Source organism: Pseudorca crassidens, chromosome 5, assembly GCF_039906515.1.
Source record: "Pseudorca crassidens isolate mPseCra1 chromosome 5, mPseCra1.hap1, whole genome shotgun sequence".
NCBI lineage: Eukaryota > Metazoa > Chordata > Mammalia > Artiodactyla > Delphinidae > Pseudorca > Pseudorca crassidens.
Genome location: NC_090300.1, coordinates 33,484,918 through 33,511,507, shown reverse-complemented (window position 1 = coordinate 33,511,507; position 26,590 = coordinate 33,484,918). Strand labels below are relative to the sequence as shown.

The following is a 26,590-nucleotide window of genomic DNA, read 5'->3' as shown; positions in this document are numbered from 1 at the left end:
CCAACATGGCTCCCAGCAGCCGTAAAGGACAGCAGTATCTACTGCTCCAAGATCGTTACGGGGAGAAACTCAGCCCAGCTCATTCCTATTCCTCCCCAGTTGCAAAACTGAGGGGTTATTTATACAGCAAGCAGATGCCAACCCACATAAACTGGTCAGTAAAAATAATCACAATTTTACTACATTAAAGTATGTGAAAATAGAGTGTAGCTGAACAGAAAATCCATAAAAAGAAGACTCAGATGTGCATACCAAAAGAGCTTCAGCTCCCACACATAAGAGCTTAGTGGTGGTTGTATAAATTCAGCTAAGTCCAATTTTAAACAAAACCTGAGATGGTAAAGAGGAGGGCTTTGTTACCACATAGGCAGCTTTTGACTGCACCAACAGAAAACCTAACGAGAAAGGACTTAAACAATAAAAAAAGTGAATTCGTTCACTCATCAAAAAGTTTCAAAAGTTGGGTTCAGCTAATGCAGTAGTTCTATTAAATCAAGGAACTAAATTCTCGCCCTTTCACGACTCTTCATCCTCATCTTATTGATGTGCTTGCTTCCTCTCATTCCCCCTCATGGTCTCAGGGAAGCGGTCCTAGTTCCAACAGTGAAATAGCAACATGAATACAACAAGATCTCAAAACAGAAAAACTGGGATCATTTCCTCCTGTGCAACTCTTGTGTAGAGCAAGGAAAACTTTCCCCAGAATCCCACATCAGAGCAGACTCCCGCTCATTGGCCAGACCGGGGCAAATGCCCACCCTTCAACCAATCACTGACAAGCAGATGGGGAGTCTATTATAGGTTTAATCAAGTTACCCCTGAGCAGTGGATACTGAAAAGAATCAAGGTCCGATTATCAAGGAAGAATAGGGGAAATGACTGTTGGCTGGGCTGTCGGCATTATCTGTCATAGACGTTGTGTTAGCAAGTCAGAGAATCACAATATGATGTTCACAAATGAGGAGGGGGTTCTGTGCCAGCGAACAGGACCACAAAAGTACTTCAAGGTATCTGTCCTACTTACTCAGTTCAAGTCCAAAGTCACATATCCAATAAATATGCCCTATGTTTAGACATCTTTAAGCAAGTATTTCAGCGAGGCAGTCTGGTAGAGCAGGATTAGACAGACCTATGTACCAATCCTGGCCCCATGACTTGAATGTACATAAGGGACTTTGCCACACATTCCAGGGTGGCTTCTTTTTCTCTTAATCTTGTGTCCATTGTGGAGATTAATACACAGAGAATCTCAGTGTGTAGTACATACTATGAAATACAAGGATTGAGATTATCTTCTAAATTATAATCCAAGGATTATAAATGGACTGTCCTGATTTATAGTGAAGACTAATCATTGCTAAAATTATCCTACCGAATTTAGCTCTTGAACATAGGTTGATAAGGGAATCAATCCATGCTCGCATAGTAAGTACAAACCTAAAAATATTTTTAGCAAAGAACTGCTGCAAGATATATTTGGTTAAAACCATAATAACAGACCAAAATAAGTCCTAATCAGCAGACTAGACATTCCGCTTTCTGATAAAAGTAAGAATTTAGGGGAATTTATTGAAATGAATGTTGCATTAGCAGAGACATTGCAAATGCTTATCCAGAATAAATAAGGATAGTAAATAAGTACAGGATAACTTCCAATTTCTTCCCATCTCTAACCATTTCTATAACACTCTCACACTGAACTTCACAAAGTCTCACTTTTTAAAAAATTTATATTACTGAAGTATAGTTGATCTACAATGTTGTCTTAATTTCTACTGTACAGCAAAGTGATTCAGTTATACATAGTATATACATTATTTACCATATTATTTTCCTTTATGGTTTATCACAGGATATTGACTATAGTTTCCTGTGCTCTACAGTAGGACCTTGTTTGTTGTTTATCCATTCTATATATAATAGTTTGCATCTGCTAATCCCAAACTCCCAATCCATCCTTCCCTCAACCCTCCTCTCCCTCGGCAACCACAAGTCTGTTCTCCATGTCTGCGAGTCAGTTTCTGTTTCATAGACAAGTTAATTTGTGTCATATTTTAGATTCCACAGAGAAGCGATATCACATGGCATTTGTCTTTCTATAAAGTCTCACTTTTAAGCCCTTACTCCTCATCTCTAACATGTACTGTCTTGGTTGCCCATCCGACAGCCTGCCAGCCCCCATTCTGGTATCCAATGCCGTCGAGATCTGTTCTTCTCACACCTTTCCCCAATTTGTACTGAGTCCTTCCTCTCATCTCTATACCTGCTGCAATGCACACATCTCTCCACCTGAACTGCTGCCTTCCCTCCCCTCAGCCTATAGGACCTTCCCATCCTTTCATTAAAGAAGAGGGTCAAGGTCTCTGCTCAAGGAGCCTTCTGTGAAGTTCTAGCCCTCAAGGATCCACACGCCCCTCCTCTGCCTTGTACCATGCTTAGGTTCCATTCCAGTTCACAGTGGGTCATCCTGAGGGGAGCTGGGACAGCAGGATGAAGGGTCTTGAGTCAGACAACATCTGAGTTCAAACCCTGGATCCACTGCTTACTAGCTCTGTGACTTTGGGCAAGTCCTGTCTAACTTTTTTAGGGCCTCAGTTTCCTTGCCTTCAAAATGGGGATAATGACAGATTTCTCCACCTAAGCATATTGACTATTAAATAATGTATGTAAAGAGTTTTTGCATAAGTACCTGGAATATGATATGAGTAAAGAAGGATTCAATAATAGCTGGATGCTTCCTGCTACAATTATCTGCTCTCAAAACACTTTCTGAGTCTATGTCTTGCCTCACTGGTTCAGCAGAAATCCCTGTGGATAATGACCAGGAAGGACAGATCCCCTCCTCTTCCCATCTCCTCCGTCAAGTCCTGTTGGTCCCTCACCACGTAGGACGAGGTTTGCCAGGTTTGTGTCAACTGAACTTTCCCTCCGCCACTATCCCACGCTAGAATCAGAGATGTCAACTCTTCCAAAGCCAGGTCTGTCCTGGATAGAGCGTTCCCTTGAATGTTTTCAGGGAAAGCTCTAATAAGAGTAGAGAAGCATGTTCGCAGAGGGCAGGACTGCCACAGGGCAGCATGACGGCACTGGCCTCTGGAAGGAAGGGGAGAAAGAATGCCATGAGGTAAGACAGAGGGGAGCTCAAAAAGTTAGAGGTAGGGGCCAGAGTCAAGGGAGAAGAGCAAAAGTGAGGACAGGACGTTCCTGTACCCAAACCATGAAGGAAACCTGAGAGCTGAAGACAGGACACAAAACCTGCAGCTCCCACAGGAGAAAGAAGTGAAGGCAATGTTCTGGGTGAAGATGAAAGGAGACCACAGGCACCAGGCTGAGAAGCAACCATTCCAGCCTGGAGTCCTGGGACTCAAGGAGACTCATGTTGAGGACCACCATTGTCCTGCCATCTCTTCAACCTGATGAAAATACTGGGAGATGCGCTCCCACAAAACATGGGAGAAAACAAGAAAGGGGAAGGTGTGAGAAATAGAAACTAAGACCCCCAACCCAGAAGGAAAGGACCTCCAGAAAGGATGTCTCCGAGAAAGAGTCTTGAATGGGGGACTCCCTGACATGGCTGGCCTCATGGGAAGTTGTGTAAGGGGCTGAGGGAAGGCTGGGGAGAATCAGTAACAGCTAGAAAGCAAACCAAGTAAATGGGAAATAGGGCAATTAGCAGAAAGTAAAAAATGAACATCTTCCTAATACACTACAATGCTCAAATCTGCATAGGTATAATCATGTGAACACTGCTAATTTAATCAAAAAATAAAAAATTAAAAAAAATTTTTTAACTACACAAAATAGAACTACATTAGGAGAGGAGAGGAGAGGAAGCAGAGTGGGTGGGGAGCCAGAGAACTAACTCCTCACCTATCAGCCAGGAGATAACAGTCTGCACATTTTGTTTAGAAATATGGAGATGTGAAGTGATTCTGGAGGAATGGAAAATGGCTATCTCTGGAGAAAAGCTCTTTGGGGAACTGTGAAAGGCAGACTTACCAGGCTTTAGTACTTTCTAACTTTTGAAACCACGTGAATGTACTATTTCAGTAAAGTAAAATTTAAATAACAAAAAAAAGGAAAAGGTCAAATTGATCAACATATTCTAAGTCAATGCACTGGTTCCTCATGAACGGATTGCTAATGGGCTTTTCACTTAGAGATATTTTCACATTTGTTTTACCTGTGGATATCAAGGTCAGCACTAGCTAAAGAGCAGACAGAGTGAAGTGAGATCATTTCAGGGGTGCTGCAAAGGGCTCCGTCAACATCATCAACACTGCCTCTATTTTCCCCATCACAGTCACCCTGACCTGGGTCCTCTTCTAAAATCCAGCTCCAGATAAGCTAATGGCCACCACTCAGTGTCTGTGGCCCCAGAGACAAAGTCCATGAACCTGTGAGGTCCCGGAACTCCCCTTGGTGTTCCCTACTGAGTCAACCCTTCCTTCAAATGCTAAGCACCCCCATATTTTTATAATAAATTTCAATTGGGGCTTAAAAATAATCCTCAAGTTCTTTATAGGCACCTTAATAACTAGTGAGCGTCTCAGCTCACAGAAGCTGACAGAAGTTAACAGGACACAGTTTGGGAAGGAGAATGGTGAGGGGCAGGATGGTGTTAACGAAACTGCAAAAAGGGCATGAGCCAGCTCCAGCAGGGCCAATGTCCACTGACAGAGGCAAGTGGTAGAATTTTAAACAAAATGAGGTTCTCTGCACAGTTCTGTCCAGAGCTAGCTATGATTCTGTCCAGAAGAAACAGAATCAGTGAAGGTAACTTAGAGTTATGGTATTTTGCTGCCTACAAAGCTCTTTCCACTCTTGTCCAGTTGGAGCGTGTGGTAGGAAGCCCCCGGGACAGTCCCCTGTGATCCCTCCTCTTGATATCCACAGCCTGGTGTAGTCCTCTCCCACAGTGGACCAAGCCTCTGTCTCAGTCCCTCTCAGACCATCTGCACAAGGGAATCAAGCTGCCATGATGTGAGCAGTCTTTAGGGAGAGGCTTGTGTGATGAGAAACTGAGACCTCCTGCCAACAGCCACATGAGTGAGCCTGGAAGCAAATCCAGCTCAGTGGAGCCTTCAGATGACTGCAGCCCCAGCAACATCTTGATCACACTCTCATAAGCAACTCTGAGTCAGAACTACCCGGCTAGTTCTGGATTCTTGACCCTCAGAAACCAGATTAGATCATAAAGTTTGTTGTTTCAAGCCACTAAGTTTTGGAATAATTTGTTACACTGAGGCCAAGAGAAGTCAAGTGATTTGCCCAAGGTCTCACAGTAATTAGAAGCCCTAGGTCTTAAAATTCATTTTTATAGCTCTTTCTATGTAACCATCAATTCACTCCATAAATATTTCAATGACTTTCTTGTTAAATAAAATGTTAAGGGTTGTTCGTGTTCAGACATGTAAAAATGATGCTTTAAAGAAACAAAAGGTACACAAAAATAAGCCTGCTTAATGTGACCCCTTTTGCAACTGCTGAGTGCCCTAATATTTCCTGCTGTTTATGTTGGGAGCAGCAAAGGCAGCTACCACAAAAAGAGGAAGTGTTATTCTGATCCTCGATTGGGGCTTGTTGCCAGAGTTTGGTCTTATCCTCTGCGCTGTATAATTTGTGATAAAATTGGCAAGAGAAGGTATGCTCCAATAACTTGGCCGATTGCGTTAGGCAAACACAGAGTCTTAAAGAGTATTATTTATGATGAAAGCTGACCAAGGATTCTTACATTAGAAGAATGGGGTTGTGGGAGCCCTAATGCATGTGAAACACCTGAACACAATAAAACCCAATGGATAGGCATACAATGTTGACATTCCTTTGGCTTTTATTCTTAGAAACAAAATGTGTCTTTCCTGTTCTTATAACCATGGGATATTTTTTAATCCTAAGAAACCTCACTTGCTCACATACAGCTCCTATATTTCTCAGGCTGAGACATTCAAGATGCCTAAATGTGGACTCAGTATCTCCAGAAAGGGTCGAGTCAGAGGCCTCATGCTCTCCACAGGGAAGTAGGAGAACTTTACTTGGTGGGAAGTGGGAAGAGTAAGTCAGGGACCCATCAGGCCGCTAATATTTACAGAATATCAATGGATATGTTTTCAGAACCGTGAACAGCTGTGACCATCCGTTGGTTTATTCCTTGGCTTCCAGCAGGGAAAGGAGAGAGAAGAGGATTCCAAAGCGTTCAGCAGGGTGGCATTATTCTTTAAGGGATGGTCAAGCAGCTGACTCCAGGGCCAAGAAAACTCTGTCCATTTATGAAGTTTCTGGCCCATAACTGGGGGTGAGATTCCTCCATAAGTAGAGTGTCTGATAATGAATAATTTGTGTATGCTGGGATTGTTGTTAAATCATTCTGTTGGTTCTCATTCCAATGACTTCCCAGTACACTTAGAATAAAACCCGAACTCCTCATGGAGTCTACAAGGCCCTAGATAGTCTGGGCTCTGCCGACCTCACCCAGCCTTTTCCTTATACTCTCCCCAAGGTCATGGCCAGGTTTCAGCCATACTGGCTCCTTAAATCTTTCAGGTACCTTCAGTTAGTCTCTCCCCCAGGTGGTGGTATTTCCTACTTCTCCTGCTTTACCCGCCCCCCCCCTGCTTCCCTCAGCGGTCTGGCGCCTTCCAGGGTTCAGGCCCCTGGGCACCCAACGTAAATGAGACCACCCTTCCCTCAGCCCCTGTCTCATCACCCTGATTCACTGTTGGCCACTATCAGAAATCAACTCCATATTTATTTAATGATAAAACAATATAATCTGTTTATTGGGCAGGTTCACAGGCCAAGCATGTTCTAAGGGTTTTCCTCATAGTAACTCAATTAATCCTTATAACAATCCATTATACCCATTGCAGGTGAGGAAACCAGGACACAGACAGGTTAAGTACTTTGCCTGAAGTGATGGAACTACTTAGTGGTGGAGCCAGGAATCAGCCCAGGATTTGTTTCTCAGTTTATGTCTGTCCTCCCCTTGGGCTGTAAGTACCAGGGGAGAAGGGCATTTGCAGGTTTTGTTCACTGCTGTGTCCCAGGATCCAGCATGGTGTCTGACACATGATGCTGAATAAATAGCCATTAGTGAATGAATAAGATTTCACAGCCCTACCTCTGCTCCCAACCCTTGCCCTTTCCGGGAGGCTTGTGTAGATGTTATGCAATCCTCTATTCACTTGTACCAAGTCGGTGAATCAAGTGATGTCTGCTTGCAACAGACCCCAGCTACTCAAATTAAGGTGGTTTGAAGTATCAAAAAATCTCCTTACCTGGGCACACTCGGAGTCTGAGACATAAGTGTCCTTCAGCCCACTAAGCTCGCTCTGCCAGTTGGCGGCAAACACGCTGTTGCAGGCGCTCCAGGACTGAGACCCAGTTTTGTTTGGTTTCTCATCGTTTCTTGGTGGAAGCCGCGCCCTCCTGTGCCATCTTGGCTGCGAGGGACACTTGGAGTTTTACAAACTTTCAAGAAGCACCGGGGCTGGGCTGGGTTCTGGAAGGAAGACCCTAGAGCAATTACCAGGAAATGTTTTAAGAGGACCACAGCCCTGGGTCTCTGAATTTGAAAATAGAAAACAGGAAAAAGGGGAAAAGCAGGGGAGCCAAATATTAAAATATTTTTTGTAATAAGAAAAGGTAAAAGTTTATGATTTAACCAAAAGTGCACTATTTCCTAAGATTCAATTTACCATCTGCAACGTTGGCCCCTGGGCTGTTGCCTCTCGGGAGTGGGCCGGATCAGCGCTCCGGCAGCTGCACACCTTGAGTGTGTCTCAAGCTCACACTCCCCGCAGCGAGCGGGAGCCGGGGCTGCGCGCAAACTCCCCGAAACCGTCACCTGGAACTTCCCTCAGCTCCTCTCGGGAATCCCAGAGGGGCCGCAGTGAGCCGGCAGGGCTGGCGTCCCGCGCGTGCCCAACACCTCGGCCTGTCCAGACGCGGTGACTCTCCTGGCCTCTTCGAAAACCCGACGGGCGCGAGCCGCGTGACAAGCTCTCCTCTTCTCCTCCACCCTCCGAACCACATTCTCCAAGCCAGGGTCTGCGCATCTTCCTTTCAGCGCCGGGCTGTCGCTCAGTCCAGGAGGCTTAGGAGAGGAGCCCTTCCTCCCACTAGAGAGGTGGGGTGGAGGCTGGAAGGCCGGCAGGGCATTGAGGCCAAGCAGGTGGGTGCAGGCCTGGGGCCCCGTGACTTCCACGTTTGGCTCTACCAGGCTGCATCTGGGGTCCTGTCCGCTCAGCTGCAAGTCATGGAAAGGCCTGTTGGAAAAGCTTAAGCCTGAGCAGAAGGAAACTATCCGGTGTCTTCTTTGCGTTCGGCGGTATGCGGACCCTGGACACTCAAAGATGAATAACACGCAGCCACCACCTTCGAGGAGCTCGATGGCTGGTGGACTGCATGGGCTGCGACAGGGCGCCACACGAGGCTGGGGAAGAGGGCGTGAGATGGAGAGGGCATAGAGGGAGAGCATAGAAGGGGGTCTTAGCCCAGTTCGGGAATCAACGAAGGCCCTTCAGAGGAGGTGAAGCCTTGAAAGAGACCTGAGGTACGCAAAGGAGTTGGGCGACAGGAGAGGGGAAGTGCTCCCTACAAAGGCCCAGAGACAGAAGAGAGGAGGGCGCATCTTGGATCTTGCTGGGGCGCCAGGGGAGAGGGGGCAGGGCGAGAAGTGGATTGGGTCTTGACCTCCGAGGCCTCTCTCCTTCGTTCGACCCGAACAGCGACGGTTCGCTGACCGGGTCCGTGTTGCTCAGTGATTCAGACACCAGGCTCAGGACCGCACGCGGCAGGCCTTGAGTAACTGCGCTGCGTAAAGACGCGCGTACTGAGGACGTGCGCGAAGATTCTGTAGGCAAACGCGGAAGCGGAAAAGCCACATCCCAGGGAGGTCTTCGGCCCTGGAGAGTGGCCTTCGGCCCAAGCTTCAGGCTGCGGATAAAGCAGGAGGCGCGTTTAGGCGACCTCTGTCTTAAGACCTGTTCCGGTGGTGACCAAAACTGCTGGTTCTCCCAGGAGCCACCTCTCCAGGACGTCTGCCCAGGAATCTAAGCCTGGCAGGGAGGCAGAGCTCAGAGGGACAAAGCAGCCCAGGAGAAGGTAGAGGCATGGGCTGGAGACAGCACCAAGCCAGGCGCAGCGTTAAGGAGGGTTGAATGAACCGGTGGCCAGCCAGCTCTGGCTGCGCCGTCCGCCTAGGAGACGCCGCGATGCCAGGCGGGGAGAGCGCGCCCCTCAACCCTGAGTTCCTTCGCAGCGCGGAGTTCAAGTCTCAAGGCCAAGATGCTGGCTCCCGCCAGAGTCAGTGCAGCGTGACCCAAACAGCCTGGGGCTTCGGAACCCTGGGTGGTCAGGGGCGCCCTGCCCACAAACTGCCACGCCACCATTGTGCGCCCTTTGTAATAATTCTCTCCGGACTCCTGGATTGCGAGCTGAGCTCTGAGCGCAAGATGTTTAAAGAGGAACGCGGACAAGAAGAGGAAGTGGAAATATGAGGACTGAAGGAGAGCCCGCGCCTGCCCCGAGTTGCCTCGGGACAAAAGGACTGAGTTGGCCTGGAGACTGGAAAGAGAGAAGGGGTCTACGACCCCATGCCAGATCCCCTCCTAAAGCAGTTTTCAAGAGGTTGGTTTGCATTAACACAAACCTCTCTGTGGGTTTAGTGTCCCCTGAGGGTTCCTGAGTGAGATTTGGAGGATCCCGCCGGACCCTATACCTCTCTGCAGATGTGAACATTTCTGTCATTCCTTCCGCAAACGGTCGAGGTCGCCCCGTGGAACTTGAATGGCCTGGTCCCTGGACCTCGGATCCCTGGCGGGCTCTGAGCACAGCGCTAAGTCAGCAGGCTGGTCCAATCTGAGTTGGAGTTGCCAGCCACTCTTGGAAACCCTCCCCGGACTGGGCTGGAAAGGGCTTCTACTTCCTGGCACCCCAAGCTAAATGAAACTTCTTGCCGAGAAAACAGGGGTAGAGGGCAGGTGGAGGCCGGGGCTGGGGCTAAGAGGAATGTGAAGACAGCACCTGCTCGCGAGCCCACGCAGAGGTGGCTCTCTGGGCGCGAGGTCTATGCTCAGGGAGGCCAGGTCTCGGACAAGAGCCTGAGTAAATCAAGAGCAGGCTTGAGGATCAGTCCTCCAGTGCAGTTTATCCGTATGGCAGGTTTCGATGGCTACAGTAGTCTCGTCGAGGGGCCCGCGTTTGGCTTCAGCACTATTTAATCCTCAGACGTGGCGCCGCGTGGGGTGGGGAAAAAACAAACAAACCAGGTAAGTGTTTCAAATTCTGCACACCCGGCGTCACCACTTTCCATTGGAGTCACTTTTGGCAAACCGCGTAGCCTTTCCCAGCCTCAGTTTCCTAATCTGTAAAATGGGCATAGTGCCCACCTCTCTGAAGAGCGCGCTGAGGATGAGAAATGCCACACGTCTTTCTAATTGTAGGAAGGAGAAGCAAAGCCATCGCCTCAAACTTGACACAGTACCTGCTAAAGAAAGACCCTCTCTCCCTGCCTCCTCGTTCTCTGCTTACCTCCCCCACCCCCAACCGGTCCAAGCCCGAGGAGCAGCGCGCGTTTCTGGTCGGTGCTCCCGAGAGAGGCTGGTGCAAAAGCCAATAAGCCTGGAACACACGCAGGTCCTGCTGGGCCTGGGACAATGGTTTCCATTTAATAAATATTTCCCCCAAGGGCATTTCACATCGGGCAGGCAATTATTCAAAGGAAACAGGCGCGCAGGTTGGCTCCGCGGGTTATTTCGTCCTCTTTACCCGAAGAATGCTCATCTGACGCAAGATACGAGTCTCGCTTTCTCGCTGGGTGGGAAGAGACGCCCGGGGACAAACCGACCCTGGGTGCGGATACAGCCTGAGACTCCGCTCTAGGGCCACTGCTGAAGGGGCAGCGGGGAAAACCACACGCCCCGCCGGGCGCTAGCCGGCCTTCAGAATGCCCTCCCGGTTTGGACAGATGTGGAAAGTTGGAGGTTTAAAAACACTAAATAATAGTAACATAAATAGGAATCGTGATGGAAATTCCATCCCTCGCCCCCTCTACGAAAGTGAAGAGCGGGTCGCGGTGCTCTTCAAGGCTCACCAACCAAGGTTTGAAAACTCTGCACCTTCGGACGCAAGGCCCTCGGGCATCGGCTTGGAACGCGCGGCTGAGCTAGCCCGGGGCCCTGCGCTTCGCCCAAGGCGTAGCATCCCGGGGCAGGGTGGAGGCGGAGCCGCACCGGCGTCCCGTGAGAACGCAGCCAACGGACCGCCGAGGGCACGGCGCGAAAAGTTTATTTCGCTTTTTAACCTGAGTTTGATACATTCTTTTTCTCTTCCAAGAATCTTTGACAAGGGGGGGAAAGTGCTGTCCTTGCATTTCGTGGCGAGGCTATCCTATTTATCAACACGCTCTCTTGGCTTGCTCCCTCTGCTGCCCCCTCCCCGGGTCTTTGTATTCGAAGCCCCATTTCTCCTTTGCACAACCGGGAAAGGAAACGGGCAAGAAGAGTTTTATTTGTTGACAGTGCCAGAAACAAGGTGGAATCCAAGTCCCCGGTCCGGAGCTGGCCGCTCCGTTCTCTCGGTCTCTCCCTTACACCTCTCCCCGCCCCCAGCAGTCGCGCTCCCTCTTTCCAACGCGGGCGCGTTGGCAGGTGCGCCCCCGCGCCTTCTCTGCTGCTGATTGGCGCCCAGGTTGGAGAGTCGCCGCCCCGCGCTTATGTCAGAGTGCGTGCCGTCCTGGCCCACCTCGCCTTTGAACTTCGCCGCTTTTGGCTCTCGTTCACCAGCTTCCCCGCATTCTCAGCCTGGTGCTGCGCTAGGCGAGGCAGCTCCGGGAAAGCCACGGGCGGGGGGGAGGGTGCCACGGCCGTAGACACTGGAGAGAAGAGAACCAGAAAAGGCGAAGGTGGAGAGGGGAAGAAGGAGGAGCTTCCTGCCCTCGCCAGCAAATTACCTGGCCACTCAATCCCAGAGACTCCGGTACTTGGGCCCCAGCCTCCGGTGCCGGCAGCCCCCCGGCCGGCCTCCCTCTCCTCCCCCCGCCCTTCCTGCCCCCGCTCGCCCCCCGGGGCCTGCCTAGGTGCCGAGACTGGCATGATCAGCTGAACTTTGCGGGGTGAGCGCTTCTCTCTGGCTTCCCCTCTGCGGTGCGGAGGCGAGGGGAGCGCAGAGCCCCGGCTCAGGACGGACAGACAGGCAGACCGACAACCGCGTCCGGGCTCGCCTGCAGAGCCCCTGCACTGCCCACCCCCACCGCCTAGCCTCCCGGACCATGTCCAAACCTTCAGACCACATCAAGCGACCCATGAACGCCTTCATGGTATGGTCCCGAGGCCAGCGGCGCAAGATGGCCCAGGAAAACCCCAAGATGCACAACTCAGAGATCAGCAAACGCCTAGGCGCCGAATGGAAGCTTCTGTCCGAGGCAGAGAAGCGGCCGTACATTGACGAGGCCAAGAGGCTACGCGCCCAGCACATGAAGGAGCACCCTGACTACAAGTACCGGCCGCGGCGCAAGCCCAAGAACCTGCTCAAGAAGGACAGGTATGTCTTCCCCCTGCCCTACCTGGGCGACACGGACCCGCTCAAGGCGGCCGGCCTGCCCGTGGGGGCCTCCGACGGCCTCCTGAGCGCGCCCGAGAAAGCCCGGGCCTTCTTGCCGCCCGCCTCGGCGCCCTACTCCCTGCTGGACCCCGCGCAGTTTAGCTCGAGCGCCATCCAGAAGATGGGTGAAGTGCCCCACACCTTGGCCACCGGCGCGCTGCCCTACGCGTCCACCCTGGGCTACCAGAACGGCGCTTTCGGCAGCCTCAGCTGTCCCAGCCAGCACACGCACACGCACCCGTCCCCCACCAACCCGGGCTACGTGGTGCCCTGTAACTGTACCGCCTGGTCTGCCTCCACCCTGCAGCCCCCCGTCGCCTACATCCTCTTCCCGGGCATGACCAAGACTGGCATAGACCCTTATTCGTCAGCCCACGCCACGGCCATGTAACCCCCAACCCGGCCTACCAGACCTGGAGGGCGGCCTGGAATCGGGGTCTGCACCCCGTCCTCTGCGCCTATCCGGGGCCTGCAGATGCCTAGGGGTCAGTCCTGCTGCCACCCCCTACCCTACCCCAGACTCTGCCTCTCTCTCTCTTCCACGGGGATGGTAGGGGCATCCTCCCGGACCCAAGGCGCAGACAGGTGCCAGAAACTTGCGAACGGTTATGACAGCTATACAGCTGCCCCTACCCCGACTGTCCCAAAACAAACCTCCGACTGTACCCCCTTTGGACAAAAAAGTAGGCAGTTTTGCTTTATTTATGTCCCCTTCTCTTTCCTCTGATGGGCTTTGGACTCCAGAACTCCCAGATCCTGGTATTATATCTAGAATATGCATATTTTTTTCTTTTGCACCCTGAAGAAAGAGTTAGCTGTGTCTCTGTGTTTTGCCATCAGACACAACTAGGTGCCATTTGCTCTTCATGTGGGGGGAAAAGGCTTAAAAGTTTAAAACCACAGAAAGGGAAACGTTTCTATTTAAAATCATGCTATGATAGTGTTTGCTTCTTTACAGGTAAAACAAAAGGACCCACATGGTTATTTACTTTGTATAAAGCAGTGCTCCTAGAGACCTAAGTTTACTTTTAGACAGAATGTCAGGTTATGAAGTCAGGAAGTAGAAAGTGAACAAAAATTAAAAGAATAAAAACATCCTAAATGGTCATAAATGTTTTGACAATGTCTTGGAAATGTACCTAGAAGGATTTCACCTCCTTACTCTGTTCATTTGTTGAACAAAGACGTTTTGAATAAAGACAATCTGTCATTGCAAAAAGTAACCTTTGATGTGCATAAAATCTGAAGTCGAGAGGCCAGGTCCGCGGGGGCCGGGGTCTCTGGGAGGCTGAGTGTACATAGAGTGACTCCAGCAGTGGCGGCTGGCGGCTGGCCTGCATGGGCCGAGCCTGGTGTCCCGTGGGCCAGGTGCAGAGGGGCCCAGAGTCTAGGGTTTGTCCCGTTTGCCCCCTCGGGATCCACTTTTTGCCTTTAGAGGCCAGACAAAGGTATCCATTCCTGGGACATCACTCCTTCCTTGAGTTTTTCACAAAGTGGTCAGACCACTTCGAGAAGCGATTGAACTAAGACAAAGGCCGACCCAGACTTCTGAGATCTGAGTGCATTTTCTTTTTTTTAACCAAACTCCAAAGGAATGGAAAGAAGCGCCGAGCCTACAGGGAAGCAGTTGCCCGCAGAGCACCTCGTCCTGCGGTGGGTGTTTAAGTTCAATGCTGGGGGAAGAGCGGTGGAATGGATATTTTTTTTAACAAGGTTTTTGAAAATGCTGTTGCTGGGTCTGCTGGGGATTGGGGGCTTGATACTGGTTTCTAAGTTCAAAAATAAAAGTCTAAGAAATGCTGTAGGTCCCCGCTCCGGACGGTGGGAGACTTTTTACTAAGACCCTGCAGGTGCAAAGGGAAAATGAAGGCGATGGTGACACGGCTCCTACAAGGAGTTTCTTAAAACATCATAAAAATTAAATAACTCGTAGCCCTTTGTGTTTATCCAACAAGGAAAAGAGCCTTTTTCTTATCCCCGGTGGTTGAATGTTGGCTTGAAGATTGCTCTGGCTTTCATGGGGAGAAAGGACCTTTTGATTGCTTTCAGAACAACTCTTTGGAACTTTTTCTCAAAATCGAAGGGTGCCCCCCATCGCTTGTCTCCCCGCCCCACTCTCACCGCCACAGCCGTGCTCACGCGTGTTTCTCCGTAGGTCGGGTGCCTTTCTCACTGGCTTTGATATGGTGCTGGGTGAGGGTGGCGGCAGCCGAGCGGCTGGTCTGCCTTCTGCTGCTGTTGAGGGATTTTTGCGCTTGCCTCTGCCATTTCCAAAGGAGTCGGTGGCCGCAAGTGCACGGAAATGTGGTCAACAGACACCAAAGCCGAAAACCACGGATTAGCATATTGTCCGCAAAACAATTAGAAGTGTTTGAGGTGTTATTTGGAGCCTATTCATCCGAGCCCCTTTGTCAAAGGGGGATTTTCATTATTAAAAAAAAAAAAAGTTAGCAGTTGTCCATCTGGCTGAGCTGAATAGCAAAGTGATCCGTGTTGTATATGCTTTTCTCATTAAGAGCTCTTTGGAGACCGATGTTAGAATTAAATGGTATAACACAATTAACATACACGGGCGCTGAATAGGAGAGGACGCCTATAAATAATAGATAGATAAATAAATGAGCGATCAGGCGAAGGTAAACAAAGGCGGGCTGGGGGACTCGTGGGGGGAGGCCGGGCGGGCTGCGCCACGCTTACTTAGCATCACAAAACCCTCTTACCAATCGAAACAATTAGGAAGTGACTTGCCTCTGGTGGTCGTCCGGTCTGGGGGCTCCGGGCGCTTAGGGAAAGTCCCTCCTCCCGCCCCCTAGGAAGCCCAGGAGGCCCAGGGTGGAGGCTTCGCGGTTTCGCTGTCTGATATAACCCCAGCTGACAGTCCTGTCAACCGCTCTGATCTCCCTCATAGCTCAGTGTCCCTTAACATCTCTTAAGACGAAGCTTACAGGGGTCTGGGTGTCTCCCCGCAGAGCCCGGCGCACCAGCGCCCTGGGTACACAGAGTGCCCCAGCCCGAGGAGGAACCCCGCGCACGGCCCCACCCGGGCGCCCAGCAGACTTCCAGGCGGGGTTAGGCTGGAAAGGGGCACCAAGTGGGTCCGAGTACGGAAGGCTTCGGGCGGCGGCAGTTGGAAAACTGAAACCAGGGTTCCAGATTAAGCCCGGCCCTGGGGACTCGGAACGAAGCTCCAGGAAACTGGGGTGCGCCGTGGCTGGAAGGCGCCGGTGCGCCGCGGCTGGGTCTCTGAGATTTCTTTCCAGCCAGCAGGGAGCAGAGGGCCCGACGCAGGTCCCGGACTTAAAGCCGCAGACCTAGCTCGGGCAGCTTCTGCCAATCACACCTCTTCTCCGTACCTGGCAGCCGGGCTTGTGCAGCTGTCTGCGCTCCTTAGGCCCGGCCCCAGCTTCGGCCCCCGCAGGGACCTGCCTGAGCCTTGCCTCCCGCGCCCCGCGGGCCGCAGAGCCTCCGCCGAGGTGCGCAGCCGGGACTCGCCCCAACAAACAGCCCAAATCCTCCCCGTCACGCCGCTGACAGGGGCCGATTACGACTTTGAAGTCAGGCGCAGACAAAAAGAAATCCCCTGGGGTTGGGGGGGGGGGCGGTGGGGAGCAGTCCCTGTCAAACCTGTTTGCTCACAACTGTCTCTTTCTTTCAAGAAAATCATTAAAGCAAACCTGTAGGGAGAACAGCGCCCCGCCCGCCCAGAGTCGAGGAGAGATGCTTCTCCCCGGCGCGCGACGCGCAGCAAAGAGCAACCAAGAGTTCCTTTGGCCAGACTGCGTGGTCGGGAGAAAGCGAGCTCCCTCGGCGCGCGGGGCGCCCGAGACCCTGCAGGAGGCGACTCCGTGGACCTCTCTGCGCTTGGCGCGCGTCCCTCGGCCCGGGAGTCCGGGACATCTCCTGCCCTCAACCTGGGCCTCCCTCGAGCAGGGGCTCCAGGGCAGGCCCCGACCTCTCGCCAGCGGGTGCGATTGCTTCCAGGGAACAACAACCAAAAAAAAAAAAAAAAAAAAAAATTGACCCAAAAGCAAGCCGCGCTCGCCCCCGCCCTTCCTCTACTGGGTGTTTCCTAGGACCAAGGAGACCTGGCCAACACGCTGCTCGGGATGGCAGCGAGCGGCGCTGGCACGGCAGGGGCAGAGTTTGAATTGTAGGTTTTCTTACTTAAACCTCGGCAGCCTTTTGGCTCAAGGGCACACTGGCCACATTCTTCTGGGAGATGTGGGATTGTTGGCCCCCTTCTGCTCCTGGCCTCTCCTGGAGAGCCTCTGCAGCCTTTCTTGCACTTCCCCAGTTTTGGATCTGACTCCAAACACCTTTGATTTCCTTCCAGTTTCCTAGTTTTCTCATTTAAATATCAATTTCCTTAGAACTGCTAACTTCATTGATGGGAAAGACCAGCTACTTAGAGTAAATCAGACTGAAGTGTGAGTGGCTGACTTCTGAGACCACCCCCCCCCCTTAACATTTGCATTTTAAAGCAGGATCTAGATAACCTCCAGGAATCTCTCCAATCATCTAAAGTGGGGTGATATTTCAGACAGGGTGGGGCCTAGAGGACTTTCATTACATCACACCATCTAGGGAAACCTCTCCAGCGCGGGCAGCTTCTCTGGAGAGATCCGAGACTGCCAGGGCCGGGAAAACTTGGCTAGCCGTGGCGCCAAGGACTGCCCTTGAGGACTCGACTCGTTGTTTTCGGCTCTTTCCCAGCTCAGGCCTTGTCACCATTGTTCAAGCGGACAATGAATTTCAAGTCATTTGAATTTGAATATCATGTAACTCACGAGATTCGTGTTGAGAACGCATCTTTATTTACTGAGCGCATTGTACCTGTGTATGAGTGTTAGAGAGGAACAGAGGCAAAAGGGGCCCATTAGATTGGGGTTCAGGAGATGCCGGGGCGGGTGCTTCCCGCCTCGGCCGAGGGCCACGCGCTTCTAGCCTCTGGCCCGGCCCTGGCCTCGGAGACCTCGCAGACCCAGGTGCCGGAGCGCTACTTGGGCTGGTTTCTTTCGTGGAGCTACTGGGATGAGCCTTGTCCTGGAACCAGAAGCGCTGGCGCAGGGCCGCTACAGAGTAATTAAGAAATAGTAAAGATGGGGGCGGGTGTGGGCCGCTAGAAATCCTAGGGCCCCCACACCGAACCAGAGACTAGTGGTCGCCGCCGTCCTAACCCAGGCTCTGTGCGCGCTTGGAGCCCGAAGCTTGGTAGTGTCCGCCCTGGCACTGGGAGGGGACTGAAATAGAAAAGAGGGTGCTTCGGCAGCCCCTCCTCGTCCAGACCCCGGCCCTGCGTCCAGAGGAGCCATCTCCCGTGGACTCCTGGTCGGTCCCCGGGGCCCGGGTGTGGGACTTGTGCTCTCGGAAGCGGGAAGGGCCCCGGGCCCCGGACGTTCTTGGGCAACCTCCCTAGGTTCTCCGTCCTCTTCGCTCGAATCTCTGCTCTGGTCATCCTCTCCGACCCCCAAAATGCCCGAAGAGTTTGCTCCGAGTTGGGGAAGGGAGCGGGTGCCTTGGCCGGATAGAGACCGAAAGGAGTCCACGGGTTTCCTCTTTGCTGCAAAGTAAGGAGTTGCGCTACTCTGGCAGTCAGTGGCCATTTCCAAACTTTTTCACTCTTGGGTTGGGAAAAGAAGCAATTCATTCGGGATCCCTGCCTTCGGGGCAGGCGCGGAAGGGACTTCAGAAAACTCTTGAGTGTCGGCTGGACCGCATTCGGCCTTGGAGCTGGGAGCAGACGCAACACTAGACCCGACGGGTGCGTGCGGGACGATACACCGCACTAGGGCGCAGGTCCTCCTTCGGCCCCCAGGCACCGCCTGCCGCTCCCTGCCTCTCCGGAGCGCTTCAGGGCCCGGCCGCAGCTCGGAGTCCCGAGGTTCTGTCGGCGCTAGAGAGGCGGTGAGAAGGAAGGGAGGTGGGTATGAGGCGCGCTCTGGGTGCCGCGGGAGAGGTGGCACGGCGTATCCCCCTAGCTGGCGGAGGGCGGAGAGCCTTGAGTCCCGAGAGCCGCTTAGCGGCTCCCTACTTCCTGCAGCCGGACCAAACCCCCGCGGGCTCTCCCGGCGCCCGGCCCGGGGACCGAGGGAGGAGAGAGGAGAGGGAGGGAGCCTGTGGCCGAGGCACACGCCTCTAGTCCCCGTTCGCCCGGCACCCCCCGTGACGCGGCGAGTCAATGGGATTTGCACACTCGATGTGTAACAGCATTACTGCATTAATTACCATTTCCATTTCACGTCCAGATTGTTTACTTATCTGCGGGAAACATATGTCGGGAGAAGTTCACATTCCGGATTCTGCTCCGCTGCCCAAGGTGCAATTCCGGGGAGGCGGCGAGGGGGAGGGGAGGGCTTCAGATTTTTTATTACACCCTCTAGCCTTATCTGCCGCTGTAAATTATGAGGATCCTCCATTGAGCGGCATATGGAGATGATATACTTTTTTGAATATCGTTTCCCAAAGCCTGCAGATTTTCACTTTGAAATGAAACAATCCTCCGCCGGCTCCCCCGGGGCCCGGAGCCTGCTGCGCTCCTCTGCGCGACCAGGGGGACCCTTTTCGCAGGGCCGGGCGTGCACCCGTATCCCCAATGCCGCGACCAGCGCCCAGCGGAGCCTTATTTCCAGGATCTGAAATAATCTCTCGAGGAAAACTCATCCATGCGAGGTGTTTGAGAACCCAAGCGACACCCCTGCTCTGTTTTCTGCACCTCAACCCCGGGCTTCTGCGCAGTTTGCAGGTTTTTCATTTTGGATACCCGCGTAGACGCGAGCTCACTTCAGCCCTCTTCCTACGCTGGGCGTCTCCAACCCCGCGGCGGGGGTGGAGGTATCCATGCCCGCCCACAGCCGCCTGCCTTGCGCTCACGCACCGCAAAAGTTCCCCACCGCATTGGTCTTGGGACAGCCAATTTTGGCTTCTGTGTTTGTTTGGAGGTGGGGGGACGGTGGAGGTGGCGGGGAACGTGCCCCGGCTTGTGACCGCTTCTTGTGAACCCGGAACGGAAATCCTACGTGGAAAGCAACTGCCTCCCTGCCCCGGTAGAAGCAGGACGGACCAGAGCAGCGCTACCGAATCCCATCTTTCTTATCTCTCCGAGACTCCTTTCAGGCAGAGATCAGAGAGGGAGGGAAAAGGAAGAGAGAATCATTGTTCTTCTTTTTTTAATTTAATATACCAAGCCACCCGTTCAGGTCATTTATATGCTTAATTTAGTGATAAAAGTCAATAAGCACAATCACAGGATTCTCCCCTCTTTCTATTTCTTTGACCACATTTTTTTTCACAGTAATTGGGGAAACAGTAAAACATATATGCCCCTGACTTTTTCCCCCGTTCAGTGCTTTGTCTGCAATGCAATTACAAGAAGTGTGCTTTTGTAATGTAATTTGTTTGCTTTTTGTTTTAAGAACATAAGGAAAAAGTATACCTTTAATGCGATTATTTTTCATCTTTTTGTGCCCAGTTTGCAGGATTACACACACCCCATATGTAGACACCCACTCTCAAAAACCAAATTCAGAAATTTCCTTGAAATGCCCGTTTTTATGATTCTAAATATCCCAGGGGAAACCTATTGTGATGTTACACCAGAAACAATTAAATGGACCAAAGCAATGCAATTAAGGCAGAGAAAAAGTTAAGCCGGTAGAATGGGGGAAATAAACAGATTCTTTTCCATTAAGTATTGTTTTGGGATTTCTAATTTTTTCAAGACTTCTAAGAAAATTGTGAGGTGTCACTTCTCTCTTCTGAGTCTATCTGTAATTGAATCTAGGTCACTATTCTAAAGCAAGAAAAGTCTGCTTCCCACCTTCCTACATCAGGCTGAAATTTGGGGGAGGGACACGGGTCTCGCAATTTCATTTAAAATGTAATGGTGGATGAACTGATAAGCAAATAGGGAAAAAAGAGTCTGCTTAAAAGAAAAAAAAAAAAGGCATGGTTTTAATATGCTCCAGATGGGGGGGAAATGATTTACATGAGAGTTTATTTCCTCTTTGCTGATATGAAAGAATTACAGATACAAAACCCACTGATCTATAGAATAAAAAAAGAAAAGAAATGTTATTTTCCTGTAAAGGTGTCAGTTCATTTATATTCATTTAACCATCCATCCATCAATTCACTTTCTCACTCCTTGCACATTTTCTCTGGCTCTGTTAAATCTTGCCCCACCAATATACTTTTCTAGAATATGCAATGAAGTTTCCTTTTTTTAAAATAATGTGAGAGTGAGATGAAGTAGGTAAAGATAGGTAAAGAGAGAAGGTTTTGTTGTTGTTTTTAAATATCGCTGACAATTTAACATTATGATTTCAGGGCAAAATTTTAACCATAGTCACCTTTCATTCTTGCTGCAGTTTGAGCCTGAAAGACTGTATGCAGAGGATATGCAATTATTTTTCCATAACATATGCATGCAATAGAAAGACGTTTACCAGTTGAAAACCTTTATATAACATAGAAATGTACCAAAGGATGAATCCTTATGTAGAGTCAGATGTTGGGTCAGTAATGCATTGTTTTATTAAAAGAGCTACTATGGGTATGAACAAGTTCACATTTCCCTGAGGATTTCCTGCTTCATCAAGGCATACCTTGATGAAGCAGCAGCATCAACTCTTGTGTTAAAAGTTGCCAGGTCTAAATAATTGTGTAGCAAAATTTGCATATATCAAGAAAGAAATGAGAGGTGCTGTTATTTGGGGGCTTCCAAGTGGAGGAGAAGATTACTTAAGAATAGGTTTTACTTTTCTTGAAATAAAAGATGATGACAGACACTTTTCACCCAAATAAAGGGGTAATATAGTATCACCCCCTGTTTTTGTTTTTAATGTATTTATTTATTTATTATTTTTTGGCTGTGCTGAGTCTTTGTTGCTGTGCACGAGCTTCTCACTGTGGTGGCTTCTCTTGGTGCAGAGCACGGGCTCTAGGCGCACAGGCTTCAGTAGTTGTGGCTCGTGAGCTCTAGAGTACAGGCTCAGTAGTTGTGGCTCACGGGCTTAGTTGCTCCACGGCATGTGGGATCTTCCCGGACCAGGGCTTGAACCCGTGTCCCCTGCATTGGCAGGCGGATTCTTAACCACTGCACCACCAGGGAAGTCCCACACCCACCGTTTTAATGTCTCCCAAATGGATGACTGGAGATCTACAGACCTAAGCAAGGACAAGACCAACCGTCAACATCTGATGATGGTTTTCACAACTAAGGAAAACAGTAAATGCATTCCCACAGGAGGAAGTTCCTCTACACGGAAGACTAATTCTTCCATTCTTTTTTGTTTTTTCCTTTCTCATTCCTTCCCCTCCCCTTCCTCTTCCTGCTCGTGTTTAGTTTTCCTTTTAAAATGTGAACACTGCTGTCAGATCAGAAATTTCCTTCCTAGGTCTTCATAAATTACCAGCATCATTTTTCATAATGTCGGTTTCTTCCCAGTGCCACATCCTTATGCTGTGGTAATGCATTTACTTTCCCATCTAATTTTTAATCAAGCAAACTGAATATGTGGCAAAAGGAGTAACAGCCTGGCCAGAAGTTGAAATGTTTTGTGTATATTTCTCACCTCAAACTCCATAGACTCATTTGAAGTGAGTGCTTATAAGTCAGCCGGATGAGACGACACCTTTAAGACATTTAAAATGTTCTCCTTACCATTGTCTTTACATCCTGGGTTCTCTGGACTGTTTGTGATACTTATACCTAATAAGAAGTCTCCATTTGCTTTGAATTCTCTTTGAGAAGGAAACTGACAAGAAAAACTTGAAGTCATCTATAGAACAGGTAAGCTGAACTCTTCTCTGTCCAAATATACTCTTGGTTTACAATAAGCCATTTACATATGTGTATAAATAAGTTACACACTGAGTTAAAGTAAGCACAAACAAGGTGTAAATACAAATGGCTCCCTATCTGATGCTGTGGCATCTTCAGCTGTCACCTGGGGTTCAGACCTGCCTTGTTACCACTGGCCTGGTGAAATTCAAAGTGTATCACACAACTTACTGTAGCAGCCTTCACAGCCAACTTGTTAGGTAGAGAGGGTTGGCATCAGATAGGAGGCCAATCTGCTGTCAAATTAACAACCTTTGCTCCCTTTGCCGATGGTTGAAGTTGCTCCGACATTTCTTGAAAACACATTTTATAATAAACAGGCAAAATGAGGGATCACGGAAGTGGTTTTGGATTTCTTAGTTTAGGAAGAGAAATTACCTCAGCAAATATGAAGCCATGCCTGCGATTCAGTCTCTCTCTGTCTCAGCCCCATCCTTCTGCAGATGGCCTCTTCTGGAGCTCCTGTGGCACACCAAGACTGCCTGCCTCTTTGGTGGCAGCCTCTTGCTCTCCCGTGCCAACTCTCAGAGGACATTCTACAGCGACATTTTATTCTTGCCTTCCTTTTTTTCTTTTAATGGGAAGAGAAATTAGATTATCTCCACTGTCCACCATTGTGCAATGGGATGTGCATCTGAGTCATCAAACCCACTGAGAGAAGGAGCCCTCACCCCCTTACGAGACAATCTGGAGGAAAACAGGTAAATTTGATTCATGACAAACTATTCCCAAAAAGGAAATTACCATTTTGATTTCACTCTTCTTATTTGGGGAGGGCTCAAAAGTAGGATAAATTCAGAAAGAAAAAAACAAAATTCTTTGCACTGAGACCAAAAGGGATTTGTATTCATTTCTATCATCTGGCCACCTCTGGGTTTCAGTTAGATGTCAAAACAGCATTCCTTAGTTAATAAGGGGGGAATGACCTTGATTCATGAATGTATTTGTCAACCCCTATGGTTCAAATTCCTTAGTTTCCTGAATGGACCCAGAGCCCTTATGTGAAGGTTCCACACCACTGTCAATAAAACGGGGTGGGAAAGGAATGATGGAGTGCCAGGCCACTGCCAGTGAATCATGAAAGTCCTAATAATGGGGCTTTGGTCCCCTACTGATGGTATCAATTCACTTGTATACTCTTTCCCTCAGTGCTGGAGGAGAGCATCAAAAGTTCTGACTGTCTTACTAGGAGAAATCCATGGTACTGAAAGACACAAACCATGGAGTACGATCAGACAAGCCTGGAAGACTCCCAGAGTCCAGTGGAGCTGCTGCCTCGCGTGGATGCCAAAGTCTGAGCACCAAGCCTCAGACCATTCATTTACTGAATTCCCTGGCTTAGATGCAGAAAAAGAAGTCACAAAAGTTGTGTTTTACTCCAAGGGGCATTGACTGTGCCTGGATTGGTGGGTAAGACAGTCCATTGGATTCAAATGGGTGAGATTTTTATCTCTTGAAATCAGTGACTGAGAGAAAAGCCAACATTGTTGACTGTTTAGGTACCATCTCAGCTAGTGAATTAAAAGAGATTATTTTTTCTCTTTCAGTAAAATGTGTTTTAGGGATATGTTTTAATTGATTGTATTTCTTTCCAGCACTCTGAAGCTCTGTCTTCATCTTCCCTGGGGAGATGTACTCTGTTTGCAATAAGAGAGAACCACAGTCATTTATTAGATGGATGTTAATTAAGCGCTCTGTGCAAAGAAGCACGTGAGGTGTCTTAGACACTCCATGTTGTTGAATTCTCCCTAAAGCACCAGGAGGTAGGTACTGCTATTACCCCTGCTTCTCACAGGAGGAAACTGAGGCTCAGAGACATTCAGTAACTCACCCAAGGGCTTATGGCTCTCACGATGAAACTGCTATACCAATGCTCACTGTCTGCCCACTACTATCTATAAAATCGAGGGCTCACTGGAGGTGGTTAAAGGGAGCCGCTGAGGACCCATGGAATTCAGGGCTGAGGTTGAGACCAAGGAAGAGGAGAAAATGTAGAGTTTTGGGGTAAGGTGAAGGAGCTGCAAAGCTTTCCCTTTCTCAGGTGGATGAGAAGAATATGCAGAATTGGAATGAATCAGTATCTCCTGTCACCATGGATGGAGCCCTCTTACTGGCTGGGCTCACACTGCTTCAGCTTTTTGGGTCCAAGTCTCACTAGCTGCTTCTAAGTTTCGCCGACACACACACAGCCAGGGACCAGGACATCACCAAGCTAATCCCAAATCGTCAAAGATTTGGAGGGGCATAGGCTCAGGCAGATTTCCTGCAGAGCCCACCAGTCGAGTCCCCAGTCCCTTCTAGACTCATTTCATGATGTTCACATCAGAGGGCCCTCCTGTGCCAGGGAGCTTAGCAAGTAAAGGTATAGTGTGTTGGTTACCTTCTCGGGCCCCTGAATTCCTCAGCCAGATTCTTTCAATCTGCCCAGCCTCTGTGTCTTTGCCTTAAGGTGGGAACACTGTTTTTTGCTTGTTCATCCTGTACTGAGCTCTTGCATATCAATCGTGGTATACCAAACGGTTTTGCATTTTCTTGCTAAGAATAGTTTGCATTTGTCACATCTTTGTAGGAAGATCAAAGCATGCCATAAACAAAAAGTTACTTATCATAATATTTCTGTTTAAGACAATATGGAGACATTCCAAAGCCTCTTAGTTGCCCAGTCCCTCCTTTGGACACAACGTTACAGAACTGTTCAGAAACATGCTTATTTACTCCTTCCTTCTCTGGTTTTATTTTTTTAATGATTATCACAATAGGTCTGTTAAACAGCCAACATCTCATATAGATACAACATTAAAGAAATAGAAAAGAAAGGTTTTTTTCCTTGTGATAAGAACTCAGGATTTACTTTCTTAACTTTCATACATAATGTATAGCAGTGATAATTATATTTATTATGTTGTACATTACATCCCTAGTACTTATTTATCTTTTTTTATAAAGTCTTTATTGAATTTGTTACAACATTGCTTCTGTTTTATGTCTTGGTTTTTTGGCCACAAGGCATGTGGGATCTGAGCTCCCCAACCAGGAATCGAACCTGCACCCCCTGCATTGGAAGGCAAAGTCTTAACACCTGGACCGCCAGGGAAGTCCCTTATTTATCTTTTTTTTTTTAATTAATTTTTATTGGGAGTATAGTTGCTTTACAATGTTGTGTTAGTTTCTGCTGTACAGCAAAGTGAATCAGTTATACGTATATATATATATCCCCTCTTTTTTAGATCTCCTTCCCATTTAGGTCACCACAGAGCATTGAGTAGAGTTCCCTGTGTTATACAGTAGGTTCTCATTAGTTATCTGTTTTATACACAGTAGTGTATATATGTCTGTTCATCCCCCCCCACCCCACCCCACCCGGCTTTTCTAGTTTTAGAATCGCCTCCCTGGTTGGCATACAGATGATTCCTAACAAGTCATATTAAACAAATGAATGTATGAAGGAGGGAGTCCTTGGAGAACTGAAGGGCAGAAACCTGTGGGCAAGATGTGATAATTTTATAAAAAATTAAAAGGAGATTTGAAATGCTATTGGCCTTACTAAGACTTTTATTTGCGAAGTGCTCTGGTTGACATATGATCACTTATGCAAATTACAGTTTGGGATCCAAGGACTGCAGACCAGTGACTGGGTGTGTGGGGAAGGTTTCTCAGTAACGTTGACGAAAATCCCTGATAGAAGCTGGGAGGGCAGAGCAGAGGGGAACCAAAAAGAGCCATTAAAGAGGAGGAGGCTGCCTGCCAGTCTTGATCTCTGCCCTTGGTAAGGGGCAGAAGGTCAAGGCTGACTCCTTTCTACTATCACATCCATCTGTAATTTTAGTAACTTTAGATTTTTCTTTCATTTGATTCACTTTGGCCTCATCCTACACAATCATCACATGAATCGTTGAGGTTTTTTTGTGGTAGTTTTTTTAGTAAGATTAACTGAAATTAAAATTTTCCCCTGTCACAATCATACTGTCTCAAGTCACACGCTTGGAGAAACACTGATCTAAAGTGCTCACTTCACCACGGAGGAAAATGAAGAAAGATCAGAGGGGTAAAGTGATTTCTCCAAAGTCACACAGCCTGACAGCAGGAAAGGGCAGTCTACAGCCCAAGTCTTTTGGGTCTTGGCCCAGCACGCTTTCCTTCTATTTC

General features: G+C 49.3%; 1 protein-coding gene across 1 annotated transcript; it reads left to right on the top strand.

The window, feature by feature from the left end:
• Positions 1-12,271: 12,271 nt before the first annotated feature.
• On the top strand, positions 12,272-12,994 carry SOX14 (SRY-box transcription factor 14). The gene has a single exon (XM_067737216.1). It carries the CDS (start codon positions 12,272-12,274, stop codon positions 12,992-12,994), a length of 723 nt encoding a protein of 240 aa, XP_067593317.1.
• The last annotated feature ends 13,596 nt before the right edge of the window (positions 12,995-26,590 follow it).